Genomic DNA, 23359 nt, shown 5'->3' with positions numbered 1-23359 from the left:
TATTCTAGTGTCAAGTCTATTATCCTTACGCTCTCCCTTACAGTTGTTTTTTCTTCTTCCCAATTTGAGAGATACTAGTCCACTTATGAAAATAACTGTGTATTTTTTATATATAATCAGCAAAGCAGCCAGTATACTTTAAATGAACTGAAGGCTATGCTGGGTGCTTAAATTATATGCTATAAATTATATCACTGGATCCAGGTATAAGTCAGATCACCAGGAACCCATTTTACATAACTATCGTCCAAATGAGGAATAATGAAGAGCTCTTTGAAAGAGTGGACAAACTCAGATATCAGAATCATGAAGCTGAAGCAAATGAGGTGAAGTAAAAAACCTCAGTAACCTGTACCCCAAAATAGACATATAGCCTTAAAAATAGGAGAGTCAATGCACCAGGTACCTCTTGTATCACCCTAGCTCAGAATTAATAGGGAAGAGGAGGGCTTGCAGTATGACACAAGTAGTCTGTTGAAATGCTATTGAATCCAGCTTCTGGGAAAACTGTCCCTAACTCAACACAGAAACTAGGGTCATTGTAGGGGAAGGGGATCTATAATCACTCAAGGGTATCAGAGTAACTTCAGAAAAAATAAGATCTAAAATTTTTAGGATAAAGGTAAGGTAGTTGGGATTTGCTAGGAAAAGGGTAGTAATTAAGCCCCCAGAAACAAATATTGATATGACAATTGTATGTCTTGGTTGTCTATTTTAAAGTAATGTGACTGGGGTCACATAAAAAATAGCTCAGAGTGTGCACTTTATATCTCACAAATCTTAATTTGTTTGAGAGAGAGAGGGAGAGCATGCGACTCAAAGTGGGGAGAGAATAGGCAGAGACAGAGGGAGAGAGAATCTGAAGTAGGCCACACCCACAGCAGAGCCTGATGCCGGGCTCCATCCCAGGACCTGGAGATCATGATGGGAGCCGAAATCAAGAGTCTGATGCTTAACTGCCTGAGCCACCCAGGCGCCCCACAAATCTGAATTTTAAGAAGTACCTGAGCCCAATTAAGGCCTATCAAATCCATTTGTTAATAGAGATCCTACTCTATTAACAGTCAAGTCCTTCCATGGCCTTGTTTGCCCAAGGAAGAGCAACTAGAGAACAAATTGCTCTCTCTGTCGTGCACCCTGAGCCCTCATGGCTGCTCTGGGGACTCAAACACCTCCCCTCTTCACTAGATCTTGCCCAGTAAGAGTCCCAATTTAGAGAACTCTACCACAAAAAGCCATGAAATTTCCCTCTGAAATGTCAAATGCATGTAATGGCTTAACACGAAACTCTTTGTAATCCAGAAATTCTAAAATAACATCTCCAGCTCTCTGACTTGAGTTTTTTACGGACAGAACTACAAAGAGACTAAAAACAATACCTCAGAGGCTGTGTTGCTAATGAAGCATCTAACTCTCTGTATTTACATTTCCAGGAAAAGGGAAAGCAGGCACAAAAATGCCACTAATTTACAAGGCAGTAACTAGAAGTCTAATTCTATCACCAAGTGGCCCCAGTGTCTGGAAGCTCTGCCTTGCTCTACCTGAAGGCAGCATACAACTTTGAACTGATGGTTCAGCTGCAATCATAAAGTCTATGCTTTCTCTTGGGTGGGGGTGGGCAGGTAGGGAGGGATGGTATGAATTTATATTTTTCTCTCTAACTTCCAAATACCCAAAAACTCAGATTAATTCCTTGCTCTACTATGTCATTCCTGTGGACAGCTAAATTCTAATCTTACTGTCAACTTCAAAAAGCTAAATAAATAAACTATAATCAACTTCACATACAAAATATATCAGTATAAGAACAAAAAAAAAATGAGAACAGTATCTCTGGTAGAAATATACCAGGAACAAAATAATTATACAGCTGAAGGCCACATATTAACTCTGAATTCAGGAGGAAAACTTTACTCTAATATATTCATGGATTATATTAGCTTAATCCTGGCTAAAACAGTTCTTTTATAAAAAGCTACTCATTTACCACTAGAGCTAACCAAAAATGCCTAAATAACAGTAATTGCCAAAAATAAAAGTTCATTTTGTGTGTCTCAAGGTAAATGAATCTCTTCTATATACCACCATAATCTATCTATGCTTAAACGAGGGCACATTTCTTCCCAGAAGTTTGATGAATTTGAGAATATAGTATTCTAGGTACTCTCAGTAAGCCAGCAGTGAAAACAAATCAGTTAAATTATAATGAAAGCAAAAGTTTACAAAATAATTCCCAATCATTTTATTAAATAAGGTTTCCCATTTTCTAGGATGTTAATGAAATATAAAGAAGATAAATGAAATGCATAAATATTCATTTCTAATTTTTACCTGATTGTAAAATTTTATTAGCAAAGCTTTGTAATTTATACTTTGGATTTGAGAATGCAGTTTACACAGAGATATATTATTGAACTCAATTTGCATCACCTAGAAAAATAATGCCTAGAGGTCATGGGAATGCAGTAATACCAAAATAATACTTAAAAGGTTAATAACATAAAAAATAAATGTCATCGCACTGAAAGCTATATTAACAAAAGCAATAATGGCTTGAAGTTGTTCTTCTTTTAAAAGGTTACATTTCTCTTGGAAAGCAAGGAAAACTTATTGCAGAGGACAATCAAACAGTGGGATAATTTGCATATCAAGATAATTAAGGCACATTCATTAGATGTGTTCCAGAAAAATTAGGTATGTTCATGTAAGGAACAGAGTAGGCTCTTTCCTGCTTAATGCAGGTGGTTTGACTCAATAATCAAAGAGAGCCCTTTCAAAGATGTCATCTCCAAATGACTCATTATGTTAAAGTTGCCTTTATGGAAAGCATCCCTCTTCAAATTAGTGTAAGAAGGTAGAGTCGGAGGAGTGAAGAATACAATCCCAGTTTCCTCCTTCCAAAGCAAAATACTCCCTGTCACGGCCACCACCATCTTATTCGTGCCAATACAGAAGGATCTTAAGACTCATATCTCATTCTAATCATGAAAAGTTCAAATTAGTCATGTAAAAAACTGCAAGCTAGATAATATACACATTGCTTTCTACAACATGTTGCTTCAAAGCCTTACAGGAATGTGCAGATTTCATTATTCCAGTTATCATATTTCATTATAGTGATGTACCCAGACCACCACCAAGTAAGAAAGAATTCTGTACAACTGTACATTAATCAGAACCACCTACAGACTGTGAAGTTTTGCTTTGATCAGAAGATTGTGATATCAGTTTCCATTGATTAATACTGACCAATCTGACAAGAAGCCTACCTTAAAAAACAAAAATCTTCTGAATCCATCAAGAAAATAAAGCTATCTGGAATAGGCCTGGCTCAACCAAACTGTTTTTGCTAGACTGGATCATCCCAGCTTTTCTATTAATAATCAATTCTTATTTTAAATAAGAATTGAAGAATTACCTTTATTAAGTGTTGGAAATACTATAGAACACAAACTATACTTTGGTCATGAAGGAATATTTGCATATGGATACTAGATAGGAAAAATCAAACCACAGGAACAGCCCTGGCATCACAATAAGGTGCATACTAGCAACATAGTGGTGAAAGAAGTGAAAACAAAATATTTATGAGGCATAAAGATATCACATAAAAATGAAGCAAAATAAGGGAATATTGGTTAAATCCCAGAAAACATAATCCTCATGAACATGAAGGAATGCTGTAAATTGTAGGTGAATGCCAATAATGGAGTTTGTTAAGAGATTCAAGTTATAGTCAGTGCTCTGCAAACTCCCAGTCACTGGCTCTTATACAGCCTAAAAGATTAAAATAAAAATAAACATGGCATATCTCATCTCCTTGAAAACATTCTGTATACACAGTTTCATTACACTCGGGGAAAAAAGATACTAGCCTGATTTTCCTTGAACTGTCAAAATACAAAAGAAACGCAAAAAGTCTGCACAGATGTAGCAAAGTACTGGATTTTTTATATTTTGGCAGGTGCTCAATATGCAGCCCACATAATCACATGTTAATGACTGGAGTGTGTTAATCAGCATGCATACCTGATTCTTTCTTGCCCAAGGGGGAAAAAAGCCAACTATTCCAGAGCATGTTAATGTTTCTACTTTTGATAAAGATTTTGATAATACACTAGGTAAAAAAACTTTTCCAAAAAGTATATTTAAAGGTGCATATCATTAATATTAATATTAAAATAATTCCAATTTTCATAAACATCAAGATATTTTCAAGTGGCACACCAGTAATCATTCTGTTTAAAAGACCCAGATTTGGGAAAGTTTTTTAAAGATCTACATTTTTTTTTAAAGCAGGAATGAAACAGGGCATATAACCTGGGTATGAAAATACAAAGATGACCAATGTGTTGACACTAGACAACAGTAGTTGTCTATTTCCCTATCCACACTATACAGTAAAATATGGTTTTACTTTTTGGTTGAAATTATAAGCACATACCTGTCATTAAATTTTTGAGAGAGGTTTAAAAGAAACTACTGTGTGCTAAATACAGTTTCAAAATGATAGAAAATGGGAAATCTCTCACAAGGTTTCCTGGAGAATGTTGTTTCATGACTCAGAAAACAAAGATGGACATTTTTCACTTGTTACCAGAAGTTTAGATTTGAAATTTACTTAAATTGAATGAATGCCAAAATCCTAAGATGAAAGGAGTGATAACTAAATTTTCCAGGAAGTCTAGAAAATCAAGGGAGTTTCTAGATTATTTTCCAGTGCTTCACAGACCAAGCAGGTACCAAAAAGATACATGTAAACCTCACCTTAGGTGTTCAGGCTATAATAGGTCCAGGCTAACTAGTGGGTTTCTATAGTTTCTTCCTCTTTAGAAACTACATTTTCTCATGTATGGTCTTGATAAAAATGAGAAAATAACTTTCATTTGGGTGCTACCTACTATCTTAAATGACTAAATCTCACCAAAAAGCTGGCAACAACTTAAGTTTTTAAAATCTTTTAAAAGCTTACAAAATTAGAAATCTTCAAAAATTCTGTCACAACATAAATAATGGCTGAGAAGGATTAAATCTTCACTCAAAATTCCTGGACTGTTATCATGTAATGACAACAGCTCCAATCCCAGTCAGTCACAGTACAAAGTTCACACCAGAATTTTTATGGCTCAAAGCGAGGTACATAGAACACTCCAGAGGTGATTAGCAACTTCTTTGGACTAAAAGCAAAAACGGCAGAAAGGAGAAATTGTTTGCAAGTAAGACATATCTCAACATGCTTATTGCCGTTTTCTTTCAGTTACAACAAAGGTCACTATGGGTAGCTTTTATTTATAGTGAAAAAATTATTTTTAAAACTTTTCTAAAAGAGAAAATCATTCAGGGGAATTTAAGTAGGTCTCTAAAATAAGAAGCTCTGATATTCTGGGGCTCAGGGTCCAGTCTGGTTATTTTTGCTTAATTACACTAGTAATTAAAAGCCAGATGCATATAAACCCATTTGACTTAAATTATATATCAATATAAGCATGTGTGTAAGTGCACAGATGTACATGTGTAAAGAAGACCTCACTTACAATCTTGTTGTCACTTTGTGAATCTTGTAAGAGATACTGTTGGTACCCTGCCCCCACTCCCATGGCCTACTCCAGAAGTCACCTGCAAAGAGTTCTTTTTTTTTTTTTAAGATTTTATTTATTTATTCATGAGAGATACACACACACACACACACACAGAGAGAGAGAGAGAAAGAGACATAGGCAGAGGGAGAAGCAGGCTCTCTGCAGGAAGCCCGATGTGGAACTCCATCCCGGAATTCCAAGATCAAGCGTCCCCCAACAGTTCTATCTTGAAAAAGCTTCTGTCCTCACATGGGACCATTCTCTGTCCAGGAGCAAAACTCCTCTCTTCTCCCTCCTTGGTCTTAGCAATTTCATTTCCTGTGCATTCTTTTTTTTTTTTTTTTTTAAGATTTTATTTATTTATTCACAAGAGACAGAGAGAGAGAGAGGCAGAGACACAGGCAGAGGGAGAAGCAGGCTCCATGCAGGGAGCCTGACATGGGACTCGATCCCAGGTCTCCAGGATCAGACCCCAGGCTGCAGGCGGTGCTAAACCACTGCGCCACTGGGGCTGCCCTCCTGTGCATTCTTGACTAAATTTCTGCCCACACGACTAAATTCATGCCCACATGGCTTAAAATATTCCCCTCACCTTCTATGTGAATCTTGTCTTCTTCAGAATCTACGGGAACTCAAAGAATAACCTCCCTAATTGTTTACTCTCGTGTATCATCAAACTCTTAGGGGCAGTACTGCCATAGTTTTCCTACTAGGTGTCCTTGCTTCTGCTGCTATGTCCCACAATCGGTTTGCTGCACAGAAGCCAATGTGATTTAAAACAAACAAACAAACAAACAAACATACATACATACATACATCAGGGCACCCGAGTGGCTCAGTGGTTGAGCATCTGCCTTTGGCTCAGGTTGTGATCCCAGGACCCTGGGATCGAGTCCCACATTGGGCTCCCCGCAGGGAGCCTGCTTCTCCCTCTACTTGTGTCTCTCTTCTCTCTGTGTGTCTCTCATGAATAAATAAATAAAATCTTTAAAAATAAACAAATCAAACCAAATCAAATCAAATCAAATCATGCTAGTCTCTCATTTCAAATCATCCAATGGCTTCCTCTTGCACTTGAAGTCTAAATACCTCACCGTAGCCCATGATAACCCCAAAGTCTTTGTCATCTGCCTGCCTCCTTGATTTCATCTCATTCTCTCCCTCACCCACTTCATTCCACCCACTCTTTTGCTTTCTGCTACACTTACTATAAAGTCTAGCTAAGGGTCTTCCTCGCCAATTTTCACATACTTGGTTCCTTCTCCTTCAAATCTCGACTCAAAAGTTACCCCTTCAAAGAGCCTTTCCAGACTGTTCAAGGTAGTCGTCCTTGATCACATTTTCTTTCTTTCTTTTTTTTGATCACATTTTCTTATTTAATTTTCTTTATTACACTCATCAGTGTCTGAAACCGGCTCACTCTGCGAAACTTCTTTATTATCTGTCATACTACTAAAATCTGAGTTCCACGATAGCAGGGCTGTCATACTACTAAAATCTGAGTTCCACGATAGCAGGGCTCCTTACTGTATTATTTGTAAGCAAATCCCTGCACCTAGAATTTGGTGGGTGCTATATACTCAAGTAATCTTTAGCATTTAATCATTACACACAATGTCATACTGCCAGTCACTAATTATAGCTACAAAATGTTACTTCATCCCTGTTAACATTGAAAAGAATGATACACTACACAGTTTTCCTGTTGAAAAAATTATGTGAATTTATTCCTGTCTAATGAATCAGTCGTAATTCCGACAAAAACACATTTCAGGAGAAAGTGTCAATATTCCTCTACAAAAAAAAAAAAAAAAAAAAAAGTACTGGTACACTCATACCATAATGAAAATAGTAGTGGCTGTATATAGTAAACAAGGATGCTGAATTTTCATTTACACTAACTTTTTGGTCTTCAAATGGAATTTATCAATTAACACAGCACGCTAAACTTGAAATCAAGCATTCTGGCATCTACAACTTAAGTGATTATAATTAAAATCAGAGTCTAAACTTTTTAATCTCAAATTGGCCTTTGAATGCTGGCCTAAAATTTCTATTCTCCTTTGCTTTATTGCCATAATGAATTATTTCCCTTGCCTTGAAACAGTGTGGTCTCATATTTGTTCAAACACCATGTCAAAATAATCAGAATTTCAACATTTCAAGATTTTTTTTTCTAAACAGGAAGTGCAGCTTAGCAGAATTTCTCTGCTTTGTCTTTACTGTCTCTTATAGTAAAGCTCTTCTGTGGTCTTGATATTTCAAAGTAAAACCCTTCCTGAACCCAGCAGATAAGAAACTTTTAATGCCTGTTTCTAACTGCTCACAAGTGAAGGCCATTATAAAAAGTAAATAACAATGGAAATTGGATAGGTGTCAGGAGAATTGTTGTTGTTTATTACTTTTAAATTTTATTTCTCCATGGCTATTTATCGGGCTCAATTGCAGTGGGTAACGGACTATGATCCATTGATGATAGCTACCAAGTTACACTTAACTTCATAACAATACTTTTGGATGTCATATTGATTTGAAAGTAGAATGAGATGAAATGTTCATTAAATTTTACTTAAGTCAAAGTCTCCCCACCTCAAGCGCACACACAAACACACACACACACACACACAAACACACCTCTATATGTAGGTTTGCGGGACTGCCCAAAAACCTAAGGTCCTTCTATTGTTTTCCTTCCCTGTAATGAAAAATTGGTTGGTGATATGATACTTGCAATGTAAGTCATTACAGGTCTGATGCTACAGTTGTTACACATTATTGAATCTATCGAATGAAAAGGGAGCACAAAGGGAATTTCCAAATGCAGCTGCTATTTCCCATTTGTTAAATCCTTTTATTATACCATATAAGTACACAGCTGGGAAATACTATAGAGTGGGAGTTAAAACAAAATATTTTGGCTTCCAGACATTCAGAATACACAAAGGCTCCAGTGGAAAGCAGTGCTTGATATCAAAAGAGAGTGAAAGTTTGAAAACATTTCCAACAAATATGATTTCTTTTATACTAATATATAATATATGTGTAAATTTAAACTATTTTATACTACCATAAATCCCTCTTTAAATAAATTTGGTAAGCAAATTATTAATATCTATTTTCTGACAAAATTTTAGGTCATAAAACTTTGAGAATATATCACTGAAGCAAATTGGCACTTGCCAAAATACAAACAAATTTTGCTGACGAAAATAAGTAGCATGTTCTCTAAAGAAGTAAAATTTGAAGTAAATTATTTCTGCCTCAACCTGTATTGTTCAGTTTCATTATTTTTAATTGTCCATGACTATACTTGACATAAGCGGCAAAATAGATCTTGGACCTAACCCTTCTTTCTATCCCTTCTGCCTCTACACTAATCCAAACCACTACCATCTCTTACCTGGACTTTTTTTAAGGTTTATTTATTTATTGGAGGGAGGGAGAGGGAGAGAGTGTGCACCAGCGGGAGAGGGGGGTAGAGGGAGAGAGAGAGAATCTCAAGCAGTCTCCCTGCTGAGCACAGAGCCTGATAGGGAATTGATCCCACCACCTGAGCCAAAACCAAGAGTCTGATGACCACCTGACTGAGCCACCCAGGCACCCCTTACCTGGACTTCTGAAGTAGGCTCCCACCAGGCCTTACTCCTTTCACTCTATCTTCCTCCCACCCATTCATACTATACCAGAGTAATCTATCTGCAATGTTCTAAAATCCTTCAATGGTTTTTCAATGCACCTAGAATCAAAACTCACTTCTATAACATTATCAATATGATCTTATTGGATACAAACCCCTACCAGTCTCTTCTACCATATCTGTTGCTACAATATATCCTTACTCATTACACTCCAGCCACAAAAAAAAATCTATCTCTATTTCTTAAGATTTATTTATTTCAGATAGAGAGAGAGAGAGAGAGAGGGAGCAGGAGGAGGGGCAAATGGAGAGGGAGAGAGAATGGCAGTCTCTTTGGACTCCCCACTGAGCCCAAAGCCTGACGCAGATCTCAATCTCACAGCCCCAAGATAATGACCTGAGCTACACCCAAGTTGGACACTTAACCGAACCACCCAAGCACCTCAAAGACTGTCTTTCATTTCCTGATACTCAGCTATATTTTATTCACCTCAAATGTTTCATATATGCTGTTCCCTCTACTATTTTTACTCTTTCTTCTATTCTTTGCCTTGCTAGTTCCTATCATCCTTAGGCCAGAGAAAGTATTTCTATCCATCTATTCTAAATTAGCTTTATCCCATTATTTCTCATATAGCATTCTGTTCTTTTCCTTCCTAACACATATCACAATTTTAATCATGTACTTATGTACATGTTTTATTTAATTTCTGTCTCCTCTCATAGATAGAAGTTCCAGGGCAGCATAATCATGCATGTTCTTTCACCACTATACAGCCTGCACCTAGTAAAATGCTGAGCCCAGAGAAGGTGCTCCATAAACATTTGATGAAATAAAAACAAAGCATGGGCCTACTATCTTTAGTGGCAGCGACTGGTTACAAAAATGATTCAGTTCAATCAGAAAAACAGACTTAGTCTTTTAGTCTTGCTTTGTTATACTTTCTCTCTCTCCTCCAATGAAAGTAAAATAAAATTTCCAGTGGATATATCTAACGGTATAATGACAACCCCCTATGAACCTAAAGTTAGTCTAGAAAAGTCTTATTTTTCTTCTAATCCCCTACTTCCTACCTACTGGTCCAGAGCACTAGTTGTTGCTGCAAAATCAGCTGAAAAAAAAAAGTTTGCCTCCATAATTTATAGAATCAAGTCTTTGACATTAAGCATTAAGCAGAGAGCAAGAATTTAAACACATGTTATCAGTAGTAAAGGCGTTTTTAAATATTATCTTATTTTTTATTAAGGAATAAAACTTTTCCTCACAGCCCACTTAAAGTATCTTTCATTAACATAACCAAAAGTTAAGAAATGTAAAACAGGTTATCAATTCCTAATCTAATAAAATCTGTTAAGATCTTGGTCAGTTCTAGATGCTTTTAAAAAAAACTGTATTTTTTTGGTTTAAACTAGACAATGCCACTTACTGCAGCTTCTGTTCTGATGGTTAGAGACAGAATTTCTCATGGGAAAGCTGGCATGTATCTGATGTTGTTTCTACCTTCAGGGAAAACTGAAGCCTGATTGAATGATACTCAGGAGTTTTGTACACCCTTTTGAAATTAATATATAGTCAGGTAGGAGAGAAAAGCTTGATCATAAATCAAAAATGACCATTAAAAATAATAAATACCTACATTTCCTCACTGAAGGTGTATTCACCATATGACCTCATTCCCATAGACATGTTTTTGCTTAATACAATATTTCAGTGTTAACACACAGACACACACTACCTATTTTGTGTCATTATCAAGTTCACCACCTTATTCAGGGAATAGGATAACCAAACCTCCCCCAAATTAAATTAAATATCTTTTTGGTGAGTTGACCTAATAACGGACAAAAACTAAATCACAAACCGTTTTTCCAATTCTTCCCAGTTCCTAGTATATTGGTAATATCAATCATATAACCATGGTGCTTGTTCTGTGACCTGAACACAAATAATTCTAGAATAGGTATTTTTGAGCTGCTTCTAAGACACCGCACTCACGGACACACTGCATGACAGTGCCAGATTTTAAAAGCTCACCATTCTTTGCTGAGACGACAGAACACTGTCCCAGTCAGCATCTTGTTGGATGGTATTGACAAGGGTGGGTAGCTCCTCAGAGTGAGGTTTGTTGTGCATTATGGGGTGCAGAGGCAGATGGGAGGCCACATGTTGATCACTGCCCTCTTCCTTTTCTCTTGAGGTCAAATCTTGGGTCATCGCTTCCTCTCCATCAGCTGCACAGGCAAATGGAGAGGTGGCTTGCTTGGAAGACATTCTTCTGCAGAAGAAGAAAAGGCTGTCAATGACAAAAGAGCAAACCATCCCTTACAGTTGACTAATTCAGAAAACAAAAAAAAAAGTAGGTTCTCTAACTTCAAGTTGTTTATGACCTACTCTAAACCACTGGGGGGAAAAAAAACTCAGCAGAAGCTGAGTTTTCGCTCTCTGTTTTTAACTCAGCAAACCTTTTCCTAGTAGTTGCTACACATCTTCTCCCTAACCATCCACAAATGAGGGACGCCTGAGTAGCTCAGTGGTTGGACGTCTGCCTTTGGCTCAGGGCATGATCCTTGGGTCCTGAGATGGAGTCCTCACATCAGGCTCCCGACAGTAAGCCTGCTTCTCCCTTTGCCTGTGTCTCTGCCTCTCTCTGTGTGTCTCTCATGAATAAATAAATAAAATCTTGGAAAAAGATCCACAAATGAAATTTTCATGGAATAAGTTTTCATAACATATAGTATACATATGTGTGCACTTTTCCTCCCAGTTCTCCCAACTAGATCATCAAATTAGGGTGATGGCTAACAATGGGAAAAATAAGTAAGTGAATGAACTGACAAGCCATTTTGGAGGATGGTTTTTAAGTAGAAATATCCAAATTTCTCTTTTGTTTTATGGGGGAACAAAAGAAGTCTATGTGAGAAAATACAATCGGAAAGCACATAATACATGTTGGAAGTCCTAAGAAAAATTTGGTCCTGACTTCTTAGTTCATACCTTGTATTATGAGTGCCAGGCCTACCATGTACCATGGTTTAGTGCCAATCTGACCCTTTTCTCAAGATTTTAAAAATGGATCAACTATTGTAATTTAACTTTTAAGTGACATATTGATCGAGCAGCCGATAATGTTAGAATAATCGTAGGGCAATTTTGTAACATTTGAATTGAGTATATGAAATAACTCTGACTCTGTATTAGAAACCAAATACAAAATTCAAAGCATTTACTGTGAAAATACTAAAATACTAAAATGCCTACATCATATTTTTAAAACTGCAAAAACAATTACTAAACATTCATCTACGTACCCACAAGTAAACACTGACTGCATTCTGCACAAGGTCTCCATTCTGTGCTTTGTTAAGATGGTTTTCTTAGCAAAATGTTTAAAATAAAACCACCAAAAGTTCATAACTTAAAAGAAAAGACAATTGAGTATTTTTTCTAAAACTTTATGTTGTTTTGGGTTTTATAGCATCTTTAGCTCTAAAATTGCTGTGTAACGAAGGAATAAAATCTCCACCTTAATTGCTCTTTAACATTAATTGATTTCATACCATTTTTTAAAAAATGCACAAATCAGTTAACATAGGAAACCACATGAGCATTTTTCAAATTAGCAAATCATTAACTTGCTAGTACTGTTTCTACAGACAAATAAATACTGATTAAAGGGTCTAGAAATCTGAGATTAACAGTTAAATTTACAAATCTGTCACATGCTTTCATGAATATTGCAGTGAAGGAAATATCAAGTGCAAAGAAAAATAATTAAGTTAATTCCAATTTAAACAGTAGTTTTTATGTAGCAGCCCATGTTTCACATAGGATTTAACAGCTAATGCTAAATTTCTCACAATTAATGAGGGGGCTCAGATTTAGTATCCTACAGTGAAAAAAATTAATATAAGATCAGCTAATCTAATTATGCACAGTTCTAAATAAAAGTATTACAGGCTTTTGAAGTGCTTTGAAACATATTAAAATGCTGATACCTACTTATAATAATCATTCTACAAATAATAAAATTTCATCTATTAGACTTGATACTAGAAAATAAAGTGGGGGAAAGGAAGTGCAGAAGAATGTCTATATCTTCTTTGAGAAAAAAGAAGTGAAATGTCCTAAAGAGTACTATATCAAAGGATGAGATAAATACATTCTTGACTAATTTCTAGCAATACTAGCAAATGGAAAAATGCATATACATGTATGGAAAATGATACTAAAGGATGTTTCTCATTTACAGGGATCACTGTAAATACTACAACAAAGCCAGGCAAATTATAACTGGTCTGCAAGTTTACCCAGAGTTTACCATAAACAACAAGAGTGTTTTCATAGTTCAGATAATGACAGTACCAATAATGTAATCATTCACATTGAAAACAAAAGAATGAATTTACTGCTGCCTTTTAAAACAGTTAAATACAATTGAAAGTCATAAGCCAAAACTCAGAGTGACTTTAGCTCCCCAACAAACATCCTCTTATTATAAAGTGACTTGGCTCCTTCCAATAGCAATATCTGAGATTGTTGCTTTAGTATAAATTAATCATGACACAAAACCCAAAATGAAAAGTCTCTTAAGAATAATTTCAAGTATAAACTGCACCAATGAACAATAGTGCACAATCCTAATTAAACACAACCGTGCAGCTGTAAAAATAGACTAAATCTGTCCAAAGCTGAGTTGAGTTTAAAGGCTGGTTTGTTAGAGTGTTTTCTTAAGGAAGGCTGGGCCCTCAGTCTTAATCAGCCAATAAATTATTTCCTGCAATTACATTAAATAGAAAATTATCTTCAAATGGGGAGTGTTAATTGAAAATCAAAATTCAGAGGGAAGTTTAGAAATTACACGCTGAATACAATTAGTGAGGAAAGGCTTCACCTCTACTTCATCAACAGTCTTCTGGTGATTCCTCCAGTGACCATTCAGGAAAGCTACCTATTTACAACATCACACAATTTGTCTTTTATTTTGCACCTACAAATACAAACGTCTATCAAGGTTGCAAATAAAAGATAGGCTGCCAAAAAAAAGCAATATTAAATTTGACTGTTCATCCTCAGTTCACACCATCGTTAGAGGACAAAGAGAGGGGGAGTGTAGGACAATAACAGTTAACAACCAAGGAAGGCATACTCAACTTCAAAATCCTTTCCTTTAGCAAAGAAGTTAACATTTTTGTTCCAAGAATACTTTACCATATCATATTTTATTTAATTTCTTGAGTTTACTCTCTTACAGTTCTCAACATGTTGCTAGCAGAGAAGAAGGTGATTTTGTGGTATGGTTCCACTTGCAGGCTTTTCCTTTTGATAAAATTATTGGGCTTCTTTCAGGTTTCTTTTTAATTGTTGGTTTTGTTGTAGTGTGGTAGTTTTGTTGTATTTATAAGGAAAATGTGTACAAATCCTTTTTAAAGCAGTTTATTAAATAAGTCTAGAATTCACTGATTATTAGATTCAATTTACTGATTACTTTTTGCACAATTACTTTATTAAAGAATCCTTCAACTTACTGATTACATCCTCATTCAAAGGATGTGTTTCTTTACTTTAGCTTTCCTGTTTAAAACATTTTACTAGACCAACTAAACTATTCTAGAAGCTGCAAAGATACCTGACTTTTGGCAATACCTTTACTATAACCACTTCCCATGGCTACTCTCCTTTAGAAACTCATCAATCAAATATACACTTGGTTTTCATGTTTTAAAATGTCACCTGAGATGCTTACTTTTATTTTTAATGGTCATTTAGTAATTTTTCACTACAAAAATTTTCGCCCCCAGTGTTTTAGAACAGTAGCTTACTTTGGGGGGCTGTCATATAAAACTAGTAAGCAAAAGAATCAAAATCCTTATGAAGATGGTCAATTTCTGTGTGACTTTACTTTGTTTTATTTTTGCACTATTATAACTTAAAAATCATTCAAATGAATTGTTTTTTTAATTTGTATTAAAAAAAATCTCCCTAGTTATACCCCCTGAAAACAGGGGTTTATAATGGAAGTGCTGACACAACCCTAACTAAAGCAGCGCAAATGTTGCCGCTATAATACACAAAATCAAGTTCTATTATTCTAAACTATCCTCGCTCATGGGATTTTTCTTTACTGTGCTCCCAGCCAAACTGCTGAAGCATGAAAAATTTAAATGCAATCAAATGCGCCCAATTCTACTTTACTAGAACAAGTGTCTACAGTGGTACAATCTTAAAAGGAGATGCAACAGATTTGTTTGGTGTTTTTTTTTAACTGTTTATTTATAATACAGTGCATTGGAGATAAAATAAAAGAGGAAATTACACTCACATGGTACTAGTGTATTGACTACACAGAGTACATTATAATCAGAGAGAAAAACTACATTGTCAACTTATCACATTGGTTAAACAAGATGGTTTTCTGGGGCATAGCTATTATCAAGTAAAACCTCCAAAGAGAATTACATATCTTTGGGACACATGAAACTAAATTCCCATCATGTGTTCCCCGAGTTTGAAATGTCTCTGCCCAGAAGATCAAGTGAATTCCCAGGATGCCAGGCCATTGGGAAGAACTTCAGGGCTTAGGACTTTTGGGAATGAGACTGTTGGAAATAAAGTCTCCAGCAATTGATAATGTTTTCTAGGAAGTCAGTATGAGTATCTCTAGAAAGATGATAATTACTTTACTTCAAATTCCAAAACCCCAGGAACAAAATCTGAATGTTTAGGCCATTACAAATTTATTCCGAGACTAAGTATACTTCATGTTCTTTAACAAGAAATTAAGATCAGCTGGTCTAAAGACTTTATAAAATGGTAAGGATATGTATATCTATACATTAAGCCCTCTATGGCAGAAAATCAAATTTTCTAGAATTTTAAACCAGCCCAACCTGCTGTTGTTATCTTTAAGAAACAGTTATTTGTAAATGTTTAAAGGGTAGGATTATTTTGAAACAAATTTCTCCTAGGGCATCACCACCTGAAATTACTGTTGGTTTTTTTTTAACCATTTGCCTGAGAAGAATCCATTTCAAAACTACGCTTTGGGATTTACATAGGTATCAAAAAGAACCAACTGAGTTTATTGCAACAATATTTTTAACCTGATTTTTAAAAATGTTTTCCTTACTGCTAAGATAATTATCAAACGGCATTCACTTTTTAGGTGTGTTACATTTATTCAAAAGAAGCTTTGTTTTTACTATAAAGCAACATTTTAATAGTTGGTTTACTTAAAGAAAAAATTAAAAATTCAGGCCAATATTCACATTTGTTTTTGCAACTCAGCCCCAGGCTACCAAGGTAGACTTAACTTCTGTCAGATAATTCACTGTTAATTTAATGCTGCAATTGATCTGATACTAAGAAATAAACAACTAATTTTCCAAAAATATAACACAGTGCCTCTCATTTTAAGGAGCATGAGTAACAGATATGTTCAGCTGCCAAAATGCACAATACTTAGGAACCCCTACAAAGGATGCCAGTCCACCCAGCCCAGGGCAAAGAATGATTTTTCCTGCACCTCTAATTCCCACGTCTAAGGATTGAGGGGTGGGGAAGGATCTTGGTTCCAGACATTAAAATGAAGATATCCCTTTCAAAACTTTTCCTGCTTCATTAGGGTAAGGCCTGAGGGCGGGTGTTGATTCTTTGCATTGTTTTATACAGCACCACCTCCTCTCCCCAACTCCAACCCCAGCTTCCCCAGCTTCTGCCAGGTTTTCTCCCTCTTTCATCTGTTTAATAAGTAACTGAGAAAATTCCGTGAAAAAGAAGGTAACTGCTTTCAGAGCCATCGTGGAGAGTCATAAACCTATCTTCTAAGGTTCGTAGTGGCTCTTTCAGAATGTATATGGGAACATATACAGACAATATCTGTCAGAAGAAAATTCACTGATTTACCTGTCAGATCAATAGAGATGAGGCTAATGAAATATGCTTGAGGCCCTTGAAGTATGTCTAAGAAGGGGCTTAAATTAATGGATTCTGACTTATCTAAGGCTTCTAATTTTTCACACCAAAGCACCAGAATTGTCTCCAAAGGCCTTCTGAGGTTCTTCAAAACAGGGACTACCTGGAACAGATTCTTCTCAAGTCATCAAAGTTTGTGTTTCTAGAGTTTATATTTAGCTGACAATATTGCTGTCACTTTATATAGCTTAAGACTGTTCTTTGGACTAGAGCTCATATGTCTTGGAATGCTTTGACTCATGAATTGTTTCTCCTGATAATGTTACATCACGTAACCACCTCTGTCTAATTGGTTAGTATCTTCTGGAAGAAGGCAACCAGCCTAAAGACCAGCCTGCCTGCCTGCCTGCCTATGGAAAACCTGTAATTGTTACATGTGTCTCTGAGTATCCAGTTTCTTCTGGAAATCAAAACAACTTGACTTCATATAACCCTTGTCTATACTTCTGCTTATAGTGATACTGAATTTTTCTCACAGTTTTTCTACCAATAACTCGTTGGGATCTTTGCCTTGGAAAGCCAGGCCCAGAATTTATAAATAAAATCAGTCACTTAACAATAAAAGCAAAACCAAACAATGGCTACTATAAATACACACTAACTTAGAGGATTTTAATCAAGCACAATGACTTTATAGCTCAAACTGAAAGGCCTCTATGTGGCTTGAATGAAAACTGTCTACAATAATAGCAGAATGAGTTTATTTATATATGCTTACTTTGAATCTCCTCTTCACATGAAATGAGAACCATAATTTTTAAAGTGAAAACCAAACATGTGTTTGTCAGCTTGAAACCAATCCACTAGTCTGGGAGCCCAATTATACAATATTGTATCCACTTATTAATAAGAATCATAAACCAGAACAATAACTTCTCAGAGAGAAAGGGCAGGAAGCCATCACTGTATACTTTTCCATTCTTACCCCTATTTTCACTTTTTAGTATTGCCAGAAAAAAAGAGAAAAATGAAAATTGATGCTCGATAGATCATTTCAAGAAATGAAGGCTCACGTGATGACGATGAGCAAAATTACATAAAAAAGTTAATCTCTGAGGTTTTCCTTCAGCTAAATAAAGCGATCCAGCAATTTCTCTCTTCCATATAAATGAAATAGGTATAAATTTCAGGTTCCTATCAAGAGGAGGAACAGGGAGGGGAAAAGAAGGGGGAAGGGTGAGACAAGGGAAGGGGAGGGGTTGGTGAAAGGGTGAAGGGGAAAGGGGAGGAGAGAAACAACCGTGGCTTTGCAGTTCATTTTCAGTTTGTCTACTTAATGAAAACCTCATTGTACAACCCTGAAAACCATTTCCAGCAGGCAAAGTATTTCTGATTCAGCGGAGGTTACACAAGCATCAAAGCAGTTAAATATAGGTGCCAAGCTGCATTGCCAGGAGCTCTTAGTACTGTGAGTTAGTGTTACCTGACAGCTTAGTGAATATAAAATTACTTGTTTCTCCAATTGAAGACAATCAAATTGTCACCTTCCATTGTAATAATGCACAACTAGTGATCAGCAAAGTGCAAACATAATTACCATGAAGAAAACAAAAAATCAAATCTAAATCTCTCTACAGAGTAAACACATCTATCTGGCTTCCCCCAAAAAAGGAGTGCATTTTAATACTGAAGGCTATGATACAATCTTTGTTATTTAACAATAAGATTTATTAGCCTTACATTAAATTAAAATGAAAAACAACACGAAAGACTAATTCATAAAAAGTGAATACAAATACCAGTAAGAGCACTACAACTTTCCAGACAGACTACAAGGCCTACAAATTATATTGCTGCCATTTGGGCCGATAATGTTGTGTATGTCAGCAGCATGTCCATTATAAAAACCATGCTTTAAGCAATATCTTCCCAGCCTAAAAACATTTCTGAAGGTTGAAGATAAACAGGTAAGATCTAACCTCAAAAGCTTTTGTCTTAATTTCTCCTTAAAAAAAAAAAAAAAGTAATGTTTCATTTTTGTTTTCTAAAGTGGCCTGTATTTTCGAGGTTGAAAATTCACCTAACAAAATTGGTTTAGTACTTCTATCCAAGTTTAGAAAAACAACCAAGCATAGGGTACACGTCTACAACTATTATTGAGACACTCAGCATCTGGAATTCTTGTCCAAATTTGGTGGCCAGATTGGCCCACTATGAAATGATTTCAGTAACCCAAAACTGGGTTAGTATTAAAGCACTGAAAATTTGACATGGTTCTCCCATGCTCTGAAGATTCTTAAGATATAAATATAGATGTTGCTCCAAACAAACTACTTTTTAAAAAGTTCCTTTTGTAAAGTGATTTTAGATCTAACTCTAAATTTAAAATATTTGGATTTATATCATTCCTTCCAGTATGGGAAAACTATCTTTCCCATTCTGAAAATACTCCACACATAGGGGTTTCTTCTTTTACCAATAATGTCCTCCTTTTAACAGAGATATACAAAACACAGCTTTGGCCTGATATTCCATTTTGACCCCACACTTCTGGTCTAAATAATATCATTTTTAATCCTCCAACATATATCCACAAAAAAATGGGTCATTTGGGGGAGAGGAGGAATCAATGCACCGGAGTGCATGTGGAATGAGTCAGGGACCATCGACAACATAAGATTTCCTGAACTTGAATCTTACCATATAAATGTAGACATTTCATCCTTTACAAATCTGAAATGGTCAATCTTATACTTTATTCTTACTCCACCATTGCCCCATTTTATAAGGGTAGAGTGGAGAAAAGGATAAGATGAAGACACTGGATTGACTCTGTGGCTAAACCAGAAGCTGAATGGGGATGGGAGAAAAAGAGGAAAATGAAAATCCAATCTCTAGTTGCAAGTTTTGTTGCGATTTGAGATAAATTTCACATCATTAAAAAAGTCTGGATTTGAGATATAAGACTGTTTTAGGAAAAGATGTTTTTCCTAGACCTTGTCAACTTTCCAGGTACAGAATAAAGCTTCCTCCTCACTACCCTGGCCCAAGAAACTCTACTTACTAAGCTTAATAAAATAAAAACCTCCCAGCACAGGGGATGCAATTAGTGTTTTTTAAACTTCAGTGATGAGTAACTTAACAATTTCCTAAATTATGGTCCTACAGAATATTCCATACAATATAGTAATAATAAAAAAAGATCAACAAGAGGAAGGGAAAAAACCCTGTTGTCATAGAATGTCTTCTAGTCCTAGGGAGATAAATGCTTACAAAGATATTATCATAAGCTTATACTCAGTGGAAGAAAAATAGAAAATATTAAAAGACTTTGTGTTACATTTTTTAAAAAGTAAGCTTATTCTACATATTCCATGAGATTAGAGATCATGTCTGTTTTGTTCTTTACTGAATCATCAGTGTCCCGCACAGGGCTCACACACTGTAGATAATCAATATTGCCTATATATGTTGTCTAATATTTGAAAGAAAGAGAATGGGGAAAATCAGAGAGGGAGAGATGAGCAAACAGCTTATTTTTCAAACTTAAGGTGAATACATAATCACAGAAAATAACACTCACATGTTAATGCTGCCAACCTAAACATTACTCTTCCTCTATGCTCTTTTTGTCAAACATCTCATTCCTTAATATTTAAATCATATAATTTTTATATTTATATACCCAACACTGAATCTCTCTCATCTTCCTGAAATACAACAGTCCTCAAATGACTGCTAGACATTTATACCAAGATGTAGTCTGCTATGTCATATTCAACAAACTTAAAATTAGTTTCATCATTATTTTCCTCAACACCCTTCCTCATTCATTCACACCCAGAAAAGCATCATTCTCGAAATCATCCAAATTCAAAACATGACACTGCATCTGTCTCCTCTTTTATTCTTGTTCCACATTGCCAGCCTGTCATTAAGTTCCATCAACTCTTCCTTAATAAAATTTCTTCTGCTCACACCTTCTTACCATGCTTATAATCTTACCTGAGTAGGGTTTTCTTACACTTCATACCTAGACTCACAGCAGACTTTAAACTGAATCTTCTGTAAGAATCCCCTAATTTCATTTTCTAATTTCTCTAGTTTCATTTCTCCCCCTCCAAATCAATCTTACTGCCAGTCCCTTTACCAAGCCACTCTTTTGATCAAGAAACATCAGTGGCTTTCCCCTGATGACAGAAAAAAACTCCAAACTCCTGACTCTGGCATTCAAGGCCCTCCATTCAGATCCAACTAATCTTTCTAGATTTATCTTCTAGTAGCTACACTTTAACCTTCTATTCTAGCTAGATGGATGGACTCAGGCTTCACTTATTGCTGCTACCCTGCCTTTGCTTTTCCTGCCTGTCCCTACTTCCCTCACTCTCCTTTCTTATCACTAGGAAACCAATTGAGATTATTCCAAGTAACTATGATCCATCCCTCTTTAATCGCTCCTAATAAGTGCTCTGAAAATTTATTTTTATGCCCCTCATTCCACACTTTATGCATGCCGTCTTATTTAATCTTTTTAAAAAGTATACTGTTATCACATTTCTGAAAAGTAATCCAAACTAGATTACAAACTTTTCAAGGGTAAGAACAAAATCCTGGTTTCTCCATATTCCCACAGGTACCTAGTACAATAAATTTGCATAAAGAAAACACTCTATAAATATTATTGCCCAATTACTTAAATATTATTAAATGAATAGGCAGAAACAAATTTAGAGAATTATATTTAACCAGAAGATTTAAGGTAAACCCCTAGATTTCTGTACCTAAGTTGGTTTTCCAGGACTATCTCTTCTTCCCCCCACCCCTGGCCAGTATGTTCATTCACTTAAAAGTTCTATATATTCAATGGCAAGAAAGTCCCCCACCAAAATCATCAATCTATGTTGTCAGAAACATTGGAAAGATGGATGGATGGATGGATGGATGGATGGATGTTGGAGAGATGACTAAAAAGAAACAGGAACAGTATTTAGCAGATGCTTAAAAAATACTATTCCCTGCACTGAGCACTGCTACATATATTGGCCCCATTTAGTTCTCAGAATAGTTCCAGGATTAGATAATATCATTGTCCTTGTTTCACAGATAAGGAAATCAAGGCACAAAAACGTTTATATTTTTAAAAATTAAAATTCACCTAAAGTCACACCTCATAAAAACAAAAGGCAGAATTTGAACTCAAGTGGCCTAACTCTAGGACAGAGTTATTGAATTAAAGATAACTAACAGTATTAGAATTAAAGATAACTTTAATTATCTATTAGAATTAAAGATAACTAACAGTAAATCTAAAATAAATTATTAACTATTTTTAATTATCATCTGAATTTTTCTTTACTAATATATATACTTCCTAAAGAATTTTATTTTTAATATTCCAGTTAGATATTTTGGATACTCATTTAATCCCAGCTTAGTCAAAAGAATTTGCTAATTTTTTATTATTTAACAACTATTAAACAAAAAAAAAAAAAACAGAGAAAGAGAAAAAAAAAAGGAGAGCTGCCAACCCTCTAACCAATCCATTTGACTCTCATTCTAAACAGTTTGACAACAAAATTGGTTATGGTATTGGCACACAAAGGGGACAGGTCCACTGCAGTTTTTATATGATAAATTTTCTGACAAATATTTGTTGTTTACTCTCCATGCTTAACCTAGAATTCTTTTAATAGTTAGTCTAGATGATCAACATTTAAACTATATTCTTATACAGAAAATTGTGAGATAAAATAAGGATGTCATTGCCCATTCATTTCAAGGTCTAGAGAAATGTGAGATCCAATTTCTACTTTCCACCTTTTACCAGAAAGGCCACACCAGAAGCATAAGATACAACTGTACCTGTCTCATTACAAAAGGTGATGAGGACGGCCTTGAGAAAAAATGAGATGAGGTACTTGAGCAGTATATATTTAACACAGGACCCATCTAGAGTTCATTTTAGGAAACACCAAATAATTTAGATAACCTTTTAAAATCTGACTGTCATATAACATTACCTGTACCCTAACTTCTGGGGGGGAAGAAATAGGAAAAAAATCCCTCATACACAGGACTTGCATTTTTATAAATTATAATTGAATGTGAAAGCTGAGGAAAGGTTTTCACCACTAACTCAGAAGTCCACATTTTTTACATACACCAAATAGTTTAGTTTCACAAGTAACTAAATTGTAGCTATCATGTATTTCTTCCTCCCAACCTTCACCA

At 35.5% G+C, this 23359-nt stretch overlaps 1 protein-coding gene across 50 annotated transcripts in view; it reads right to left on the bottom strand.

Annotated features, from left to right (window-relative positions):
• Positions 1-23359, bottom strand: part of SOX6 (SRY-box transcription factor 6) — a 581952-nt gene that overhangs the window by 338264 nt on the left and 220329 nt on the right. For all 50 annotated transcript variants that reach the window (XM_072725559.1, XM_072725550.1, XM_072725530.1 and 47 more), the window contains one exon: positions 11252-11492. In XM_072725559.1, the coding sequence (XP_072581660.1) occupies positions 11252-11488 (237 nt within the window). In that variant the 5' untranslated portion in view covers positions 11489-11492. The remainder of the gene's footprint in view (positions 1-11251; positions 11493-23359) is intronic.

Source organism: Vulpes vulpes, chromosome 11 (assembly GCF_048418805.1).
Source record: "Vulpes vulpes isolate BD-2025 chromosome 11, VulVul3, whole genome shotgun sequence".
Taxonomy (NCBI): Eukaryota; Metazoa; Chordata; class Mammalia; order Carnivora; family Canidae; genus Vulpes; species Vulpes vulpes.
The sequence above is the reverse complement of the archived record's forward strand: the minus strand, read 5'-3'. Positions and strand labels throughout refer to the sequence as shown.